This window comes from Vanacampus margaritifer, chromosome 16, assembly GCF_051991255.1.
Source record: "Vanacampus margaritifer isolate UIUO_Vmar chromosome 16, RoL_Vmar_1.0, whole genome shotgun sequence".
NCBI classification, from domain to species: Eukaryota; Metazoa; Chordata; class Actinopteri; order Syngnathiformes; family Syngnathidae; genus Vanacampus; species Vanacampus margaritifer.
The window spans coordinates 15,253,678-15,272,407 of NC_135447.1; the positions used below are offsets into that span (position 1 = coordinate 15,253,678).

At 40.4% G+C, this 18,730-nt stretch overlaps 1 protein-coding gene across 2 annotated transcripts; it reads left to right on the forward strand.

Annotated features, from left to right (window-relative positions):
• The first annotated feature begins 5,159 nt into the window (after positions 1–5,159).
• dgat2 (diacylglycerol O-acyltransferase 2) lies at positions 5,160–18,269 on the forward strand. 2 transcript variants are annotated; one of them, XM_077547377.1, is made up of 8 exons: positions 5,160–5,441; positions 6,538–6,706; positions 6,929–7,036; positions 9,145–9,215; positions 12,758–12,962; positions 13,437–13,611; positions 17,469–17,671; positions 17,763–18,269. In XM_077547377.1, the coding sequence occupies exons 2-8, from the start codon at positions 6,646–6,648 to the stop codon at positions 17,915–17,917; spliced, it is 978 nt and encodes a 325-aa protein (XP_077403503.1). In that variant the 5' UTR covers positions 5,160–5,441; positions 6,538–6,645; the 3' UTR covers positions 17,918–18,269. The 2 variants fall into 2 exon arrangements, with proteins under 2 accessions (XP_077403503.1, XP_077403502.1); XM_077547376.1 differs by having other exon boundaries at positions 5,167–5,441; positions 6,578–6,706.
• The last annotated feature ends 461 nt before the right edge of the window (positions 18,270–18,730 follow it).

Below are 18,730 nucleotides of genomic sequence, written 5' to 3' on the forward strand. Positions count from 1 at the left end.
ACAACTGCATTTCACCTTTTAGACGATCACCACCAATAACCAGGTTAGCGAGGTATCATCAAAATAAGTAAATGTGTTCTGGTTATTATTTAATTGCAGAGTAGTGATGGTGTTGGAGGAGGTCTCCAAGTGATAAGGCTGTCTGTGAACTTTGGCAAATGCTCTTTTTATGAGCTCTTGGCTTGAACTGGATATTTCCAAAGAACGTCTGTCTGCCCTGTGACTCTTTCGACACAATCTGGACAATGCGTGTGTTTGAGTAAGAAAAATGTTGCCCAAATAAAATAAAAGATTGAAGGATAATTTGGGGGGGGGGGGGGACTAAAGGCAAATAAAGGCAATAAAGTGGATTCATCTCAAACCAGACAGTAATGTAGGAATAACACTGAAATGTTTTTTTGTTATTTGCGTGTATATACTGTAAATAATATGATGAAATGTATTGTGAATCCTATTTTTTCTCGAGACACTCCTTACCATGGAATAACAAAAACATGTGTTAGAAGTTGATCTGAACACACAGCTGTGACGCTGTACATAACTGATAAGTGTTGGGTCTCCTCTTGATTGAGCTGGTGTGAGGTCAGAGTAACAGCATTATAGACTTATTTTTGAAGAAAGAGATCAAAGTGCAAAACAGCACCAATCTTATCTTTGATTTTCATGGAATGAAAAGAAAACATATGGGCTCAACTACCTGCATAAACATGAACATGTGGTGAGACTGTAGAACAATTCACTAGACACAATCTCAGGTCCAACGGCAATATTCACAATTATTCAACAATTTTTTTTTACTAGATGACTGTGAATGTGTTCAGTCAAAAAATAGTATTTCATCTGTATAAGTTAGAAAAGCCCTTCATTTCCCCCAGAGGAATAACTACGTCCACCTAGGATGGCACAACAATTTTGGTCAAACACATGATTCACAGCCTTAAATGGGTATTTCAAAAGCACTCAGTGGTCCGATCTTTTTTTCTTTTTTTTAAATGAAATTGCCAAGTGTAATTGGAAGAACAGATTGCTGAATTACAGGGAGGCATGTTCCAAATGTCACCTCATGTCAAGGACTGTCTAAAAGCTGTCTCGGCTCAGCCAGAGGTGGCAAATCCAGGCCCAGAAAATAAAAACCCTGCCACAGTTTGGCTTTAGCCCCAGGTGCTAGCTAGCTAGCTCCCTATCTAGCTCCCTTGGTGCTTGTTTACCTGCTAGCTAGCTCCCATGGTGCTTGTTTACCTGCGAGAGAGCTAGCACCTGGGGCTAAAGCCAAACTGGCAGGGTTTGTACTTTCTGGATCTGGATTTGGCACCACTGCAAGTCGGGTCTAATTTTTACGATGACCTGTACAAAAGGAAAATAATCTTAGCCAATGAAAATAAGTGTTGCAATGTTTAAATAAACAGACAAGCAAATACACAAATAATGCAGCGCATGCCGGTTGCTGCAGTGAAGGCTTGGAAAATTATCTTCAAGGACAAAACTCAGAATTTGAAAACGCCCATAGGAAATAATTCCTCATCATACGCTCTTAGCAGTCTTTCACATACTATCGATTAGTAGTATTAGAGGCTCTGCTAATCAGTGGCGCAGTAGTGTAACAGATATGTTTAGTAAGAATTCACTAACTAATCACACATTTTAGAATGGCAACATTTTCCCTAGGGCTGAATGATTAAAAAAAAATATTAATCTAATTACGAGTGTGTGTCCCCCCCCCCCCCCCCCCCCCCAATATTGTGATTCTCTTTTAGACGTTTAGGATTTCTTTATCGTAGTTTTGATTGACATTGTAGTTGCGAGCAACATCAACACAACGCTATCCCATACTCATATTAATTAGCTAATTCAGGATGCTAAAAAAAACGCTAATTAAATGACGCCGTCATTGTATGATACGGCAGAAGTCTCCGACGTAAGTGGCTAGCCGCTAGCTGTTAGTATGCCTAAGTGAGTTTGACAGCTGGTAAGTACTCTGTCTGTCTCTCTCTCTCTCTCTCTCTCTCCATATATATATATATATATATATATATATATATATATATAAACACATTATAGTCCAACAGATGAAAAATCAAAATGGTCAATGGAGTGCACTGATATAGTGCTTTATAGTGATCATATGTTTTCAAAGCCATATTCACATATCTGATTCAAATGCATTGGAGTGAAGCCTACCCCGGTGCGTCGTCAGCAGAACAAAGGCTGTTTTATCTCTTTGGTCCTATTTTAAGTCCTTCTATGTTGCTACTAGCCTCATTCTAGCTAGCGTTAAACTAGGTCGTCGTAAGGTCTGGCGTCCACATTTGAAAAATCCATTTTGTTTGTTGCGAGCACAATGTTGGCCGGTTAACAGTGAGGCATTGGCCAGCCATATATTCCCCTAACTATTTTTACTCTTCCAGGCGTCCGCTCGAAAGAATCGCATAAGTAGCTTTCACGCATGTGTACTCACCACACTGATGCGTCACACATATGGCGACGTATGGGCCATCCAAACATTTCTGACGACATTATGCTCTGACGTGTTATACCAGTATGAGTACTCAACTCTTGAGTAGTCATTGATACAGATACCAAGCACTGATACCACTAGTAATTTTGACACATAACATTTCCCAAAGAACAATGACTTATACATCCCAATATAGCATGTTTCCTTAAAATTTCATGAAATTAATTGCAAGTTTCTATGATGTTTTTTTCTAATTCTACACATATACTCACAGAAATTGCCCACCCAGCACCAGACGTCTTTTGGACGTTTAATTTTCGGCTAAATCGGGTCCGCCCGTCTTAGACTTGATTTAGACCAAAAATAGATGTTGAAAACTGTGTCGTGTTATAACCCGTCCAATATAGCCCATATTTAGCCCAAAAATTCTCGTTTAAAATTGGGTTGTCTCTGGCCTATCGAATGTGGTCAAAATTTAGCCCCAAAATTAAGTTGCTTGTCCAATGAGGTCCAAATTTACTTTACTAAAATAGTTGAAGATTTATCTGATTTAAAAAAGAGGGATAATGGGGAATGGAATTAATTGCTGGGATCACGTAGTATTGGGTACAGGATTGCTGGTAGGCTGGAGAGATCAAATTTTTTTCCAAATAGCCTCTTTGACGCCGACCATGACATGTTGCGTTCGGCACCTGTCGTTCCGGTGGACGTTAGTGGATTGGACTGGACACGGGCGAAAGAAGAAATGAGAAAGAAAAGAACAGGAGAAAAATGTAAGTATTATGTTTACAGGACAAGAAATATATAATGCCATGGCTGACCATCTGAAATGTGCCGCTGCATGGTCTGGGGGTGCAGAGGCTACGACGATTTATTTGTTATTTATAGTAATGTTGACAATAAATGTATCGGTACTTAAAAAAAAAAGGTCTTATTTTTGATTGAAAATCCAGCCATGACTTTGTGATTAAATATTTTATTAGATTAAATATTTTATTAGATCGTAATAATTACGATTAATGAATAATTTAGGGATGTCCTGGCAACCAAATGTAGACTTTTTGGTTCACTTTTCAACCAAATTTAGACTGTAAAAGGACGTATTTTTAAGGATGTCTTTTCAACGTCTCAAAAATTCCTTTTTTTTTTTTCACCTTTCACTTTTCAACCAAATTCAGACATCTTTTGGACGGACACCAATGAAGTCTTTTCAACGTCATTTCAAGCAATTTTTGCTGGGTGGGAACATCTTAAAGGTGGATTTAAGGATTTTATTTCATCTTAACGTTGTTTCTCGATCCTGTCAATCAGTCTGCCGTAAACGACGTCGTGTGGTCGTTCCTATAGCTGCGCATGCGCACTCCGAGTGTTTGTAGCATGTAGCCGCTGAGCTTCGGATTCAGCCATTCATCGTTGTAGCTCACCGCGTACTGTGAAAATAGCTGAAAGCCACAAGAGGACACTTGCCTTTAAAGTGAGGCCGGGTGCAGACATTAAAGACACTGATGAAGATGAAGATGAAGATGAGCTCGCACGTTAGTGACATTTGAGAGGCGTTTCCCCCGGAGGAGCAGGAGACCTGGTAGGATGGTCTTTCGCATGCACAGTTTTTTAAACGTGACAAACAGATGTTTGGCTTCTACTTTTTGAGAAAATCCTTGAATCCACCTTTAATGGTTTGTCAGACATGTACGCTTTTAGTTCCCGATAACAAAATGGCCACAAGAGGGCAGCCAATACTGATATCGGCAGCCTGCACGAGTACCGGTACCTTGAAATAAAATGGTATTGGTACTTATTTGAAAGTATCAGTACATGAGTATCAGCCGCCCTCTTGTGTATGTTTTATAATCAGGAACTACAAATTTGGAGAATAAAAAATTGACATTAATTTCATACAAATTTAAGGAAAATGCTATACTTTATATGGGTATATACAGTAGGTCTTTCTTTAATATAATCTGTCATTGTTTTTTGGGGGGGACATTTTTTATGTATTTAAGTACTTGCGGTATCGACCATCTCTAAACAAAACAGCACGTTTCTCTCCTGAAATAAGACTTTAGATGGTGAAAGTGACACTGGAGGAGTCAATAGTATTTTCACAGGAGCAATTATTAGTTAGCGGGATTGGAAAAGTATTTTTTGCCCGAGTTATACTTGATTAAAAAAAAAAAAATAGAATAGAGGAAAAACTAATTTTAAAAGTAAGGCCTCATTATTTGCCTGGATTATTTTACATAGTTCTTTATAACTTGAAATATTGTGCAAACCAACCCAGTTCGCTCCTGTTGTTACACTAATGTATTTATAATAAATTTATTTATTATATTCATTATAATCTTTCAAGGGGAAATTCAACAATGAATGATGAATATTAATTGACAGTAATAAGTAAATAAATACAATTTTGCCAGAGGTGGCAAATCCAGGTCTATAAAGTAAAAACCCTGCCACAGTTTAGCTTTAGCCCCTAGCGCTAGCTAGCTCCTTGGCAGGTAAACGAGCACCATGGGGGCTAGCTAACTAGCTAGCTCGCGAGCAGGTAAACGAGCACCATGGGAGCTAGCTAACTAGCACTTGAAGCTAAAGCCAAACTGTGGCAGGGTTTTTACTTTCTGGACCTGGATTTGACACTTCTGAATTTAGTTTAGGGCCTCTGGTGGCTCCACATGACCTAACTCCATGAAATAAGTGAATTAAGTGACGCCAAGTTGTAGCTCCACGTGTGTGTGTGTGTGTGTGTGTGCGTGTTTGCGGAAAGCACACGCGCTGGTGCGCGCTTGACTCCTCCCCGCGGTGATTAAATGCCGCCCGGCCGTCTCAACTCCTTGCAGTTGAAATCAGTCATGACGGGGGAGCTGTGAGCTTGGACCTTTTAGCATCGTTGCACGTAGAAACAGAACATCTGATTTTCTTTTCCCGGACAGTTGACGACCAAGAAGCATGAAGACCATCCTTGCCGCATACTCGGGCGTGCTCAGAGGTAAGCACGGTGCATGGAAGCTGCAGCAGGAACCCGTGAACTGCATGGTCAAACTAATTAGTTGCCATTCCTGGACACAACATGCTTAAAGCTTCTTTAAATGTAATTGACTCAAGTAAACAACTGTAAAAATCGTACATGCTTAGAATTATTAATACAATGAAGATTCGTTTTATATTGTGATATTTTTTGCCTGTAAAAACGAAGAATATAAAAAATATTTATGTTTTGGGGGACATGTGTAATCCTCAATACAAATTTACAGCAGCACCAAGATTAAATCTACTTTGTATAAACATGACAACATTTGCTCCAAGTAAATATGGAAGTTGATTTCATGAGAAGAGAAGATTAAAGGGCAGCAATGCAAACTTGTATCTTTTGCCGCATGTACTTTGCCTCATTTAAATTTGTCCAGTCTACACGTGCCGACTGTGTCACTATATGTGAAATCAGGACATGCCATGTTTGTGTACTTTTCTGTCCGCTGACCAGTTTGATCTAGATCAGCAAGATCATTAGACATAAACTACCAGCAAAATGTATCGTTAAAGCAGTCCGGCTGATTAAATCAGCTGATTATGGCCAAACATCGCCAAAATTATAAAATGAAGGATGCCCACTAACAGCGAAACTGTGCATATAATTGCTGCCTACTAAAATGCTTTTTTGGGGGGTGGGATTTATTTTATGCATTATATATATTTTAAATTAATAGTCTGCATAACCCATAATTTATTTGTTTCTGTCAAAAATGTACATCGGCCTAAAAAAATCCTTATCGTTCGGGCCTTACTAAGTAGTCATGGGATCTAGTTTGCAGGTATTGCCCTGGTGCCGAGTTATTTTAAGTGTTGGACTGATGGGATTAGTTAAGGTTCTTATTGGATCTCACTCAGACCTGACTCTAACTATTGATCTTACTATGAGTAGTTTGCATGTAGTCTTCTCACATGTTACTTTGTGGCTTCACTGTAATTTGACTGCAAAGGATTAATGGAATTAATGTTTACTAGCATCTGATTCCTTAGACCACTCATTTAGAACGTGACATGACCACCAAGATTTTAATAGATTATTTTGTGACTCTCTTCAGGATTCTACAGTCATTTTCTTTTGTGGTGATTTCCGTCCAGGCACCGGCTCCAGCATCCTATCCTCCCTGCAGGACCTGCCCTTGGCTTTCTGGCCATGTGGATCCAAGATGGAAAAACATCTGCAGGCCATCTCCGTGCTGCAGTGGGTCATCACCTTCCTAGCCTTGGGTATGTGTGTGTTGGTAATTGTAAGAAAGCCAACAGAAACCTAAAGAATTAGCATGCAGTCTCATTAGTCCCAAGTAGGCCAGATCACTAAGTTGCAGTATTGTACTGTATGTGCATACTAATGCTAGGGCCTTGTGGGGATGTTGTCCTCTTATAATTGTAGACTTTTGAGTTCCCATTCTTGGTTTTTCACGTGCAACCCCCACCCCCCTCCTCTTTCAGGGGCAGTCTGCACAGTGCTGCTAATCTACATGTTCTGCACTGATTGTTGGCTTATCGCTGCCCTTTACACCTCCTGGCTCATTGTTGACTGGAACACCCCAAAACAAGGTATTTTCAGTGTTGCTCACTGTTATATAATATATAAATATAACAGACATGTGATGTGAGGCTACTGATCTGATGATGATGACGTGGTTCCAGGTCTTAAACCAAAAGTGGTTGTAATTTTGACGAAAAGGGGCAACATTGCATCACCAGTGAGCGGTGTGGTTTTTGAGGTGTAAAATTGATTGGGCGATGCAAGTACAAAGATGCTGCTCTGTTTGATCATCAATGCTTGAGTGTCTTTTCGCAGCTGTGTGAATGAATGTAAAGATTTAGGAATGGCACAACATGAGCCTAATCAATGTATGTCTTGATGAACGATTAAAAAAAAAACATAGAGTGGTAACAAATTTAACAAAATTTCATTGATCAACCAATGAAAACGTCTTAGTCAACTCGTGCTATCACGCTAATGAGCTCGCTATGAGATATTATATAAAGTAGAGAAAACTGCATTCCAATTCTTCTGTTTGTCCTCCTGACAAAACAAAACATTGAATTATTGAATCCTAGATTAAAAATGCAACAAAAACCATTGTCTAGTTCCTACTGAAAAATATCTGCACGTCAACGTGTACACAATCTCGAGCCAGTCAAACAGTAAACGTGGTCAAATTTGCCAGTCGACATTTTGCAGACAAATGTCAGACAAATTCTCCTACAGGATCAATTGGGAGCTTTGAATTGTGATTTGGATATTGAAGGCATCAGTGGATGAGTCTCATCATTTCCAAAGTCATGAAACCATGGTGAGACTCATTAAATATGTACCTACCAGGGGAATGCTAGGTGCGAAGCTAATTGGCGTCCAACCGGCTATGAGCTGCGGCTCGCTAGCGAACGCGGCAAACTTCTGACAAGTATTACTATCAATAAAGGAGGAATAGCTAAGTGACCAAGTCACAGAGCAAGAAGCGAAAACAGGAGAATGAGTACCCATGCTAACCATTAAGCTAACGTGACATGTATAGAAGCAACACCAGAATAAGTGCTTAGGTGTACACTGTACAATACACATTTACTGAAAGTCTGGCTTTCATCGCATTACTGTGGAGACTAACCTTTTATGAACAGCAAATTAGCAAGTAAAATAAGTGTCTAGAGAGAAAATAATGCAACAGCTACACAGTAAGCAATGAGCACATATAAAACTAGGAACAAATCGGTAAGTTAGTTGCAGTATACGTCAGCCAAGAGGAGAAGCATTGGTAGTTTTTGATAACTGCATCGGAATCAGTAAAATAAATAAATAAATAAATCATTTTTGTTTTCATTTGTTAATTTTTTTTTCTGAATAACCATATTCATTTAGTATCAGCTACTGTATCCAAGCTCCTTAGATGTCCTAAGATGAAGGCTGAAAAGTTGAGAGCATAAACAAACTTTGAATGCTGTGGGAAAGACACAGCACCATGACAAAGTGGCCATCATAAACAACTACATTTGTGACACAAATCAAATATTTCTCACCGCCTAACTATGTGCAAAGGAAAGTAGAAGTAAATCATATGATGCATTGACTTTGCCTAACATTAGCTTTAGGGCTAGATAGCGGTTAGCGTTGTGAGATGTAGCTGTCAAATAATCAAAGAACCCTACATTTCGTATGCTTAATATCACAGCAACAATTGACCAATATACAACAGAAAAAATACAGTATTTTTTTTTTTTTTGGGTGTGCTTTGTTTATACAGCGCTTTTCCACTTTACAAGGCCCTCAAAGCGCTTTACATTTTGACTACTCATTCACTTACTACTTATGAAACAGCTTCAGGAGCAACTGGGGCTTCAGTATCTTGCTCAAGGATACTTCGACATGGTCTCAATGACCTGTGATCAAACTCACAACCTCAGGGATTGCAAGCCGACCACTCTACCACTGATCCACACCGCCCCCAATTGTTAAAATGTGAAAGGTGAAAATGGAGCTTTGCTGTAACAAAACAATGCACCGATCTTCAGGCTGCATGTCCAAAGGTCCAGATGTCCATTTGAATTTCTCCAAGAGGAATTATAAGAAATATAGTAAATTAAATGATAAACAGTCTATAGTTTGTTTATTTATTAATTTATTCATTTTTTTAATAATTGTAATATTGTTCCATGACCAGGTGGCAGGAGATCTTCATGGGTCAGAAGTTGGACAGTGTGGACTTACTTTCGAGACTATTTTCCAATAAGGGTAGGTAAGAATAACAGTTTGTTGTTGCTCGTTGAGACAACCTCACTCTTGATCAATCACTGAAGTTCATGGACTAGCCATACATCATTTTGAACTAAGAAAACAACACTGACTGCTGAGCAAGTTGTTGTCTATTTCTATGCTCAGGTATGACTTAATAGATAAGCTTATCAGAGGTTAGGTTCACCTATCAAGCGTTCTATTAAGACATTGACGTAACGTTGTCCTGCCTGATAGGCTAAGGGTGATTTAATTTTTTTTAAACATTATACTCAGTTGCAAACATTTAATTATAGTACATTACAGGCCAAAGTGTGAGTGTTTTATCTTACAATAGGACTTTGTATGTTACTAAGGAAGTCAAAGTCGATAATTTTTTTAAACATTATACTCAGTTACAAACATTTAATTATAGTACATTACAGGCCAAAGTGTGAGTGTTTTATCTTACAATAGGACTTTGTATGTTACTAAGGAAGTCAAAGTCGATACTAATAACCAATGACTTGGAATCTCGACAGTTGAGTTCTATGTATTGTGCACAAAGTAGTATCTGCAGTGTGTTGACGAAACCAAGGGGATGGACTTGAAGTGATGCTGTTTGGTCGAACTTTGTCCATCACATTGATCTGTACATTGTGTGTGCGCCATGTGGACCTTGCTGTAGCAATGTTGTGTTGTTGTTACCATCTTAAGAAATGTCAGTGTTGCAAAAGGAACAAATCATACGTCTAGTAATCTTTGCTGAGGTCTGCCTTTTAAAGTTAATCTCTTACAACTGTTATAAATTACTTTGTGTACGTACCCCCCCTTCCTATCAATTGTGAACAACTGACTGTTGTTTACATGAGCTGGACGCTAATTGAACAAAGTTCAAAGTACCATTGAAAGGAAGTCAGGCATTTGACACTTAGAAAAAGCAATTATGATCTCAACACAATTAGCATGTCTGTTAATGTCGCTGTCTATAGCAGTACTTTGTGTGACCCCAAAAAACAAATTTTATTTTTCTGTACTAGAATGTTCCTTAGTGTTGCTTTAAGCATTCACACTTTGAAGCTTTGGGTGATGGCCAGCGACAAAGACGCCTCACTTTGCGAAGGTCCACACCCTCAGGATTAAGCATTTAAGTTAATTAAAAAATATATATATTTACTTGTACATTTATGTTTCCAGAATTATTATTTACACATTCTTACATTTTGGTATTTTTTTTTTATACAAAGTAGCTAAGTTGATGTGTCGAATCTGCTGCTCTCTGACATTCATTTGCATTTATCTAAAGTATGCTAGCATCTGATTGGTTAGTGTTTAGTCAGTTGATAGGGGATCAGGAAGTGTTGTCGCTCTAGCTGCCGTTTATGACGAGTAAAGTTTGAGAATGAATCCATCTCCATCCTGCCTTTTCTTTTTAAAAACAGTGTCCTACTAATCACCAACGAATCCTCACATTAGTCTATATATAGCTACGCTATGCGTTATTCTTGTAAGTTTCTTGTCTCACAAATCTGCTACTTTATAAAAAAAAAATTGAAATATTGACCTCGCCATCTAAAAAAATATATTCATACGTGGCCCTAATACGCCATGGTACAAAATACGGTCTTCATCCTGGGAGGCTTAACAGAAAATGTTGAGAAGCGCTGGTATAGGAAGAACCCAAAGAATTGTGTTCCTTTGGGTTCATTGTTATCCCCATGACAACCAGGTGGAGTCTTGTGGTACTAGGAGATCATGAATATGATCTAATTTGCTAATGTGCTTATGCAACTAATGTTTGACCAGCTCCTCGCATAGTATTGTGTACACATTGAGTAGGCTCTTAAGTCTGTTGTACAGATCAGGGCACACTGTCTTGTTTGGTTTGACCATCATTCATGGAAAATTTCAATATCTATGAAGTTGTCTTGTTCGTGGCTGTCTGAACAAGTTCACACTATACAGTATATACTGGGTCATTATTTTAATGACAGCAATTAAAGCAAGATCCATTGATAAGGATGTCCTAGTTTCTTAGTTCTTAATGCACAAGCTGGGTCTAAATCGTCTCTACATTTGAATTCAATACAATATAATGATGTGCATTTTTTGTGACACCCCAAGACTTGGGTGACTCAGGGGTGTCCAAACTTTTTAATTTGAGGGCCACATCCCAAAAATCAGAAGGATGCAAGGGCCACATATATTATGAAGAGAAATTGTGTTGAAATAATTTATTTGTGATTTTGCATATCTAGAAAAATGCTGCAGTATATAAACCAATTTATTTGTAATAGTGGAACCTATTTTTTCCGACATCCTCCCTTTTTTCGTTGATCATCTCCAATTTAATAATTTTAAAACATCTTAAATTTAACTGTGTGAAATGCCATTTTTAGTATGTTGCGGGCCACTGAAAAAGGATGGGTGGCCGCAAATGGCCCCTGGGCCATAGTTTGGACACCCTTGCTCGAAGTGGTTTACTGTATTTATGAAGACAAAACATTCATCAACTTCTTTTTTTTTTTTTTTATTGCAACATTCTAATGTATGGCTGTGAGTATTTTTTTTCCTGCTTTTCTGAGTATTTTTTTCTGTTTTACTGATTTTTTTTTCTTCTGTCATTAAAAAAACAACTTTGTTTTTCTGATAAATTTTTGGGGAGAGCTTTATTTGTGTGTATTTTTTTTATTTTATTTTTTTCAGTTTTACTGAATATTTTTTTCTGTCATTAAAAAAGATTAAAAAAAACTGGGAAAAATATTTAGAAAAAGAGAAAATAAAAAATAAAGCTGCCCAAGCAGTTTTTCCTGAATATTTTTTTCAGTTTCACTGAATTTTTTTTCTGTCATTAAAAAAACAATCGAAAAACAGGGGAAAAAATATTCAGATAAACAGAAAAAACACAAAAAATAAAGCTCCCCAAAGTTGCTTTTCTGAATATTTTTTTCAGTAAAACAGAAAAAAAATATTCAGAAAAAATATATTCGGAAAAGCATTTTTGGGTGAATTTTACAGATTTTTTTTCTTCTGTTTTACTGAAAAAAATGTTCAGACAAACAGGGAAAAAAACCACAAAAAATAAACGTCCCCAAGCTGCTTTTCTGAATTTTTTTTTCTTCTGTTTTACTGAAATTTTTTTTCTGTCAATAATTCCCCCTCCCCCAAAACAGGGGAAAAAATATCCAGAACAGCAGAAAATACATTTTAAAAAATGCACAAAAAATAAAGCCCCCCCCCCCCAAAAAAAAAAAAAATTGTCAGGAAAAACAAGTTGTTTTTTTTCTCTCCAAGTGAATGCAATACGCTTCCGTACTAATGCCACTCTCATTGCAAAAAATACTAAACGTATATTATCCCCCCCCCCCCCCCCGAAAAAAACTTTCAACCATCATGTTACCATGATATATACTGATAAAACAGAAGCATGAACTCACTGTACACATTTATACACAGTATATTTTTGGAATCACACACCATTGCTCTTGTCACATATTCCTGCTTTGGCAATGTGCTCTTTTCTGGGAACCCGCCTTATTAGTCCTTGTTCTCTTGTTCACCAGCTAATTAAAACCCACAACCTGCTGCCCAACCGGAACTATATCTTTGGCTACCATCCCCATGGTATCTTCTGTTTTGGAGCTTTCTGTAACTTTGGGACAGAGGCCACAGGCTTCTCTAAGAAATTTCCAGGCATCAAACCCTCCCTGGCAACTTTGGCAGGGAACTTCCGAATGCCTGTCCTGCGGGACTACCTGATGTCTGGAGGTGAGTAGATGCGACCAGCTGCAGAGTCTTCATATGCTGTCTTGGAACAGGTGATAATACTGATAATGTTATCAATGAGACAAGGGATCTTTGCCCTTTTGCACAGCTGAAATTCAGTTTACTTCATTTTACTTTGCCTGTTGTCCAGAATGAGATCAATACACACTCACTTTAAGGTTACGTTAGGTCAGTGTTCCTCAATCATATGCATGTGAAAGTATACAGTATAGACACCAGGGATGAAATTATTACATTTTAAACTGTTAGTATTACCAATTCAAATTGTTTTTGCCATTAATACCTAGGGGTGTGCTTAGTTTAGATGTGTGATAGCAGCAACACACTTTTTCGCCGCACAAACGATGAGACCGAAATAAGTGGGATTCTGACTCCACTTCATAAGACCACATCAGAATACTACAAATTTGGTTTTGGTTGCTACAGGTTCTAATAATTCACCCCCGCATGTTTCAGGTATCTGTCCTGTGAACAAGAACTCAATTGACTACCTGCTGTCATGCAGTGGTACAGGGAACGCAGTGATCATTGTTGTGGGAGGCGCAGCGGAGTCGTTACACAGTGCACCAGGCATGAACTCTGTCATTCTCAAGAACCGGAAAGGCTTTGTGAGAATGGCACTCCAGAAAGGGTGAGTTGGGCTTCACACAAGGGCACGAGTTTCCCAATCTGCTTTCACATTCAAATGTCATTTGCAGGAATTAGTTCAAAGTACAGGGAATGTTACCTAAATTATGCTGTGGCCTTTTATAGGGGACATGCATACTGACAGTCAGCAGTAGTACACATTTTATCGGTAGTGGCCCCCCAGAGAACCCAAACAATCCTTATTATGTCACTGAGGATTATCAATGGGTTCACCCTTTAAAGCAGATTACAGCTAGTTAGAAAACAAATGCAGTTATGCAGACATTACAACATAACAGCTTGGTAAATGCTCAAGCTGAAAGGATGCTTAATATATCTTGCTCTGAATTTAGCTAACTGGTGCCTACTAGACTGCAATTATTAAATTTTATGGAGTTCTGTTCAAGTACAAAACGCTATTTGACACAGAAATTCTATTAGGAAAATCAAGCAAAACCTCCTCCATTAAGATCTCTCTTAAGAAGTTGCATAACATTTTTTTGTGAAACATTTTCCCTTGAAAATGTGTTTACAAGATATCAATTTTCTGCCACTTATTTGGGTTGGGTCGCAGGGGCAACAATTTTATTAGGGAAGCCCAGACTTCCCTTTCCCCAACCCCTTCATCCTGCTCTTCTGGGGAAATCCCAAGGTGTTCACTGGCCAGCTGGGAAACATTGTCTCTCCAGCATGTCCTGGGTCACCTTGGTGGCCCCCCTCCCGGTGGAACATGCCTGGAACACCTCACCAGGGATGTGTCCATGAGGCATTGTAACCAGATACCCAAAACACCTTATCTGGCTCCTTGTCATGCGGAGGAGCAGCGGCTCGACTCTGTGTCCCTGCTACATGATCGAGCTTCTCACCCTATCTGTAAGGGAGAGCCCGGACACCCTGCAGAGGAAACTCATTTTGGCCGCTTGTATCCAGTAGCTTGTTCTATCTCGTTGTTCTTTTTTGACACCACAGTTCATGACCATAGGTGAGGGTACGAAGGTAGATCGGCTGGTAAATCGAGAGCTTTGCCTTTCGGCTCGGCTCCTTCTTTCCCACGACAGACCAATTCAGAGTCCACATCGTTGCAGATGCTGCACCGATTTACCTGTCTATCTCCCACTGCAGCCTCCCCTCACTCGTGAACAAGACCCCATGATACCTGAACTTTTCCAATTGGGGCAGGATCTCATCCCCGAGAACCGCTCCAGTGGAAGTTGGAAATTGCGGCTTGATGAAGCCAACAGGATCCCAGCTGTCTTCGGGCAGGAGGCGGTGTACACCCTGTACTGTACTGAACGCCTTGGCTGCGCCTAGAAATTATGTTCATAAAGGTACAGAACAGAATTGGTATTAAGGGCAGCCTTTGTAGAGTCAAACTCTCGCTGGAAACAAATACAACTTTCTGCCGGCAGTGCGGACCAAAATCTAACATCGATCGTACAGGAACTGAACAGCCCACATCAGGGGGTTAGGTACACCATACTCCCGAAAACCCCCCTACAAAACTCCCCAAGGGACATGGTTGAACGGCTTCTCCAAGTCCACAAAGCACACGTGGACTGGTTGGGCGAACTCCCTGCACCCCTGGTTCTCTGTTCCACACTCAGGATGAAATCCACACTGCTCCTCCTGAATCTGAGATTTGACGATGGATCCTCCTCCATCTTCCCGACGCATCATTGAATAGACCTTACCAGGGAGGCTGAGGTGTGTGATCCCTTTGTAGTACTGCAGTCCCATTTCTTGAAAAGGTGGACCACCATCCCAGTCTGCCAGTCCAGAGGCACTGTCCCCGATGTCAATGCAATTTTGTAGAGATGTGTCAAACATGTCATCCCCGCAACATCTAAAGCCTTTAGGAACTCTGGGCGGGTCTCATCCACCCCCGGGGCCTTGCCATCAAGGAGCTTTTTAAAACACCTTGATGACTTCAACCCCAGAGATAAGAGAGCCCAAACTCCGAGTCCCCAGAATCTGCTTCCTTAAAGGAAGGTGTGTCTGAGGAATTGAGGACGTCTTTGAACTATTCTTCCCACCGACTCGTATTGTCCTGAGTAGATGTCAGCAATACACCATTTCCATCGTGCACAGTGTTAATGGTTCACTGCTTCCCCCTCCTAAGACACCGAATGGTGGCACAGAATTTCTTCGTAGCCGTCTGGAAGTCATTTTCCATGGCCTCGTCAAACTCCTCCCACGGCCGCTTATTTGCCTTGGAGACCATGGAATCTGCGTTCCACTTGACCAGCTGTTACCTACCAGCTGCCTTCAGAGTTCTAGAAGTGTAAGCGGTCCGATAGTACTCCTCCTTCACCATAATGGCATCCCTTACTGCTGGTGCTCACCAATGGGTGCGGGGATTGCTGCTGACAATAGAGGCGTGGAACATAATCCACTCAGACTCAATGCCCCCCTAGGATGTGGGTGAAGTTCTGCTTTAGGTGGAGTTGAAACTCCTTCGGACAGCGCACTCTGGACGTTCTAGATGGTACCCGCAGACCCTCACAATACATTTGCGTCTGCCAGGTCGGACCGGCATCTTCTCCCACCGTTGTAGCCAACACGCCACCAGGGGGTGATCAGTTGACACAGCTTCGCCCCTCTCTTCATCTAACTGTCCAAGACTGCATGTTTGATAACACAATCACCAAGTTGATCATCAAACTTCGGCCTAAGGTGTCCTGATGTGAAATACGTGTATGAACACCCTTTTGTTTGAACGAGGCATTCGTTAAGAGCAATCTAAATAACTGAACACCGCTTCTGTTCTGGTCGGGGAGTGCGGGAGTTCCTCCCCCAAAAAGTGTGGGGACACAAAAACTGCGGTTTGGTGAATAAACATCCATAAACACACCGGGGTAAAACTCCGTTAAGACGCCAAGCTCTGCGCCTGTCACCGTGGGCAAATTCCAGAGTGGAATTGAGTCTTCCTTTCGAGAGGACTGGTACCAGAGCACAAGCTGTGTGTTAAGTTGAGGCAAGCCCAAAAATATCTAGTTGGAACTTTTCGACCTCACACACCAGCTCAGACTCCTTCCCCAGAGAGGTGACGTTCCATGCCCCTAGAGCCGGCCGGCTACTGTAGCTGGAGGTCAAAGCGTCAAGGTGAAGGCCTTTTGCCCCCGCCAAGCTCACACTGCACCCTCCCACAGGTGGTAAGCCCATGGGAAGGGGGACCCACATTACCTCTTCGGGCGGTGTCCCATGGGTGCTGACCTGGACATCAGGCGCTTGCCAATGAGCACCACTTCCAAACCTGGCTCCAGAGGGGTGATCCGCGTCCAGGCAAAGTACAAACAAAGTCAAAAGTGCCTCACCTCGGACCTGTTTGCCTTTGGTGACCCTGCCAGGAGCGTAAAGCTCCAGACAACTTAGTTCCTAGGTTCATTGGTACACACACACACACACACACACACCCCTCCACCACAATAAGGGGGCGGCTTGAGGAGGGGGTTTCAAAGGCATGTAGGGGTTTAATAGGGAAATGGTTTTGAACTTGCATTAATTTCTTATACAAGTCATCTATCATTACCTAATACAGTAAAACAATAACAGAAATTGTCCTATAATTCAATCGAAGTTCTTAGACTTAATCTTTTGGCAAAGAAAACAAGCCTACCTGCGCGTTCACGACTTTTCATGTGGGGTTACATCAGAAGCATGTTTATTGCTGGCAGCCATAACAACAACTTCCATCTGGATTTTCTCATTCTTGTACCTCCTGTAGGCTGGACAGATGTTCATCACATATAAATGAACTAAAATGATTCTTTAATTTGTGCAGTGGGGGATAATGTTGTAAAATGTATAAAACCCCAGCTATTTGAGCTTTATTTGAAACTGCCTTTTTCTCCGTGCCCTCAGGTCTGACTTGGTTCCAGTGTATTCCTTTGGGGAGAATGATGCCTACAAGCAGGTGATCCTGGAAGAGGGCACTTACTGGAGAGCTCTCCAGAAGAAGTTGCAGAAGTTGTTTGGCTTCGCCCCGTGTCTTTTCCATGGATGCGGCCTCTTCTTTGGCAACTCCTGGGGCATCGTGCCATATTGCAAACCAATCACGACCATAGGTAAGTGCACAATAGCCCTTTTGTTCAAATGTAAGTTGTTAATTGAATGAACAGTTTACTGCAATGCTAAATGTTTTTCACTTTATTGCAGTTGGGGAGCCAATTACAGTGCCAAAAGTAGAGCATCCGTCCGATGACATGGTGGATCTTTATCATGCAATGTATGTCAAGTCCCTCCAGTGCCTGTTTGACAAGTACAAGACCCGTTTTGGCTTGACGGAGAGCGACATCCTGCACATCGAGTGAAAGAATGAAGGGGAAACTGTAAACGTTGAGAACTGTGTACCTTCTGACTCCCTCTTCAGATCTCTCCCCATCCCAGTCCAACCTTGGTGCCTGATTTGGATTATCTTTGGAGTCTGATCTCCACACATGAGCACATTTGCTTAGCGTCTCCCAAGCAAATAGGCCTAGATTATCCTCAGGGGTCGACAGGTTAGAGAGAATGGCACTGTGGCTTGGACCAACATTGAACATGACATACTGAGGAATCCCTTACCACAAGTGCCTTTTGTGTGCGTATTTACATTTACAGTACTTGATGCTTAAGTGCAAAGGGGAATGTAAGGACTTCAAAATACATGCATTTATATAATTTCCACAAAGCTCTGTAAAATTATACTAGAAAAGCACAACCAATGCATATTAAGTGTATCACTATAATAATAGGATATACAAACCCACAGAATAATGGGGTTGCCAAAGACCTACATTGTCCTCACAAACACATGTGCAGTATTGTATTTCTTCTTAAGGAAAGCCTATACTTCTCCATGAGATTTCTGCTGAAATACAAAACATTTCTGCATGTGATTTTAGACTGCCATAAAGTATTAATTGTATTCAACATGGAGGAAAATAAGTCTGTGTCTGTGCTTGTCTCTTAAATGAATATTTACAATGCACTTTTTCTCACTAATTCTATTACAGGGGTTTTGTCACAAGAAAAAAAATTTTTTTGATATGAGATATTGATTCTCATCTATTGACCAAGTGGTATTCAGGTTTGAATGGATGTGTTTTGTAGTGAAAAGTAAAGTAGTGGTTTATATTCTCAAG

Excerpts from the sequence above, each read along its gene's own strand:
- dgat2 (XM_077547376.1), top strand. The coding sequence starts at position 5,402 with ATGAAGACCATCCTTGCCGCATACTCGGGCGTGCTCAGAG. Across the intron at positions 9,216-12,757 it reads GAGACTATTTTCCAATAAGG|CTAATTAAAACCCACAACCT; the intron begins GTAGGTAAGAAT and ends CTTGTTCACCAG. Across the intron at positions 13,612-17,468 it reads AGAATGGCACTCCAGAAAGG|GTCTGACTTGGTTCCAGTGT; the intron begins GTGAGTTGGGCT and ends CCGTGCCCTCAG.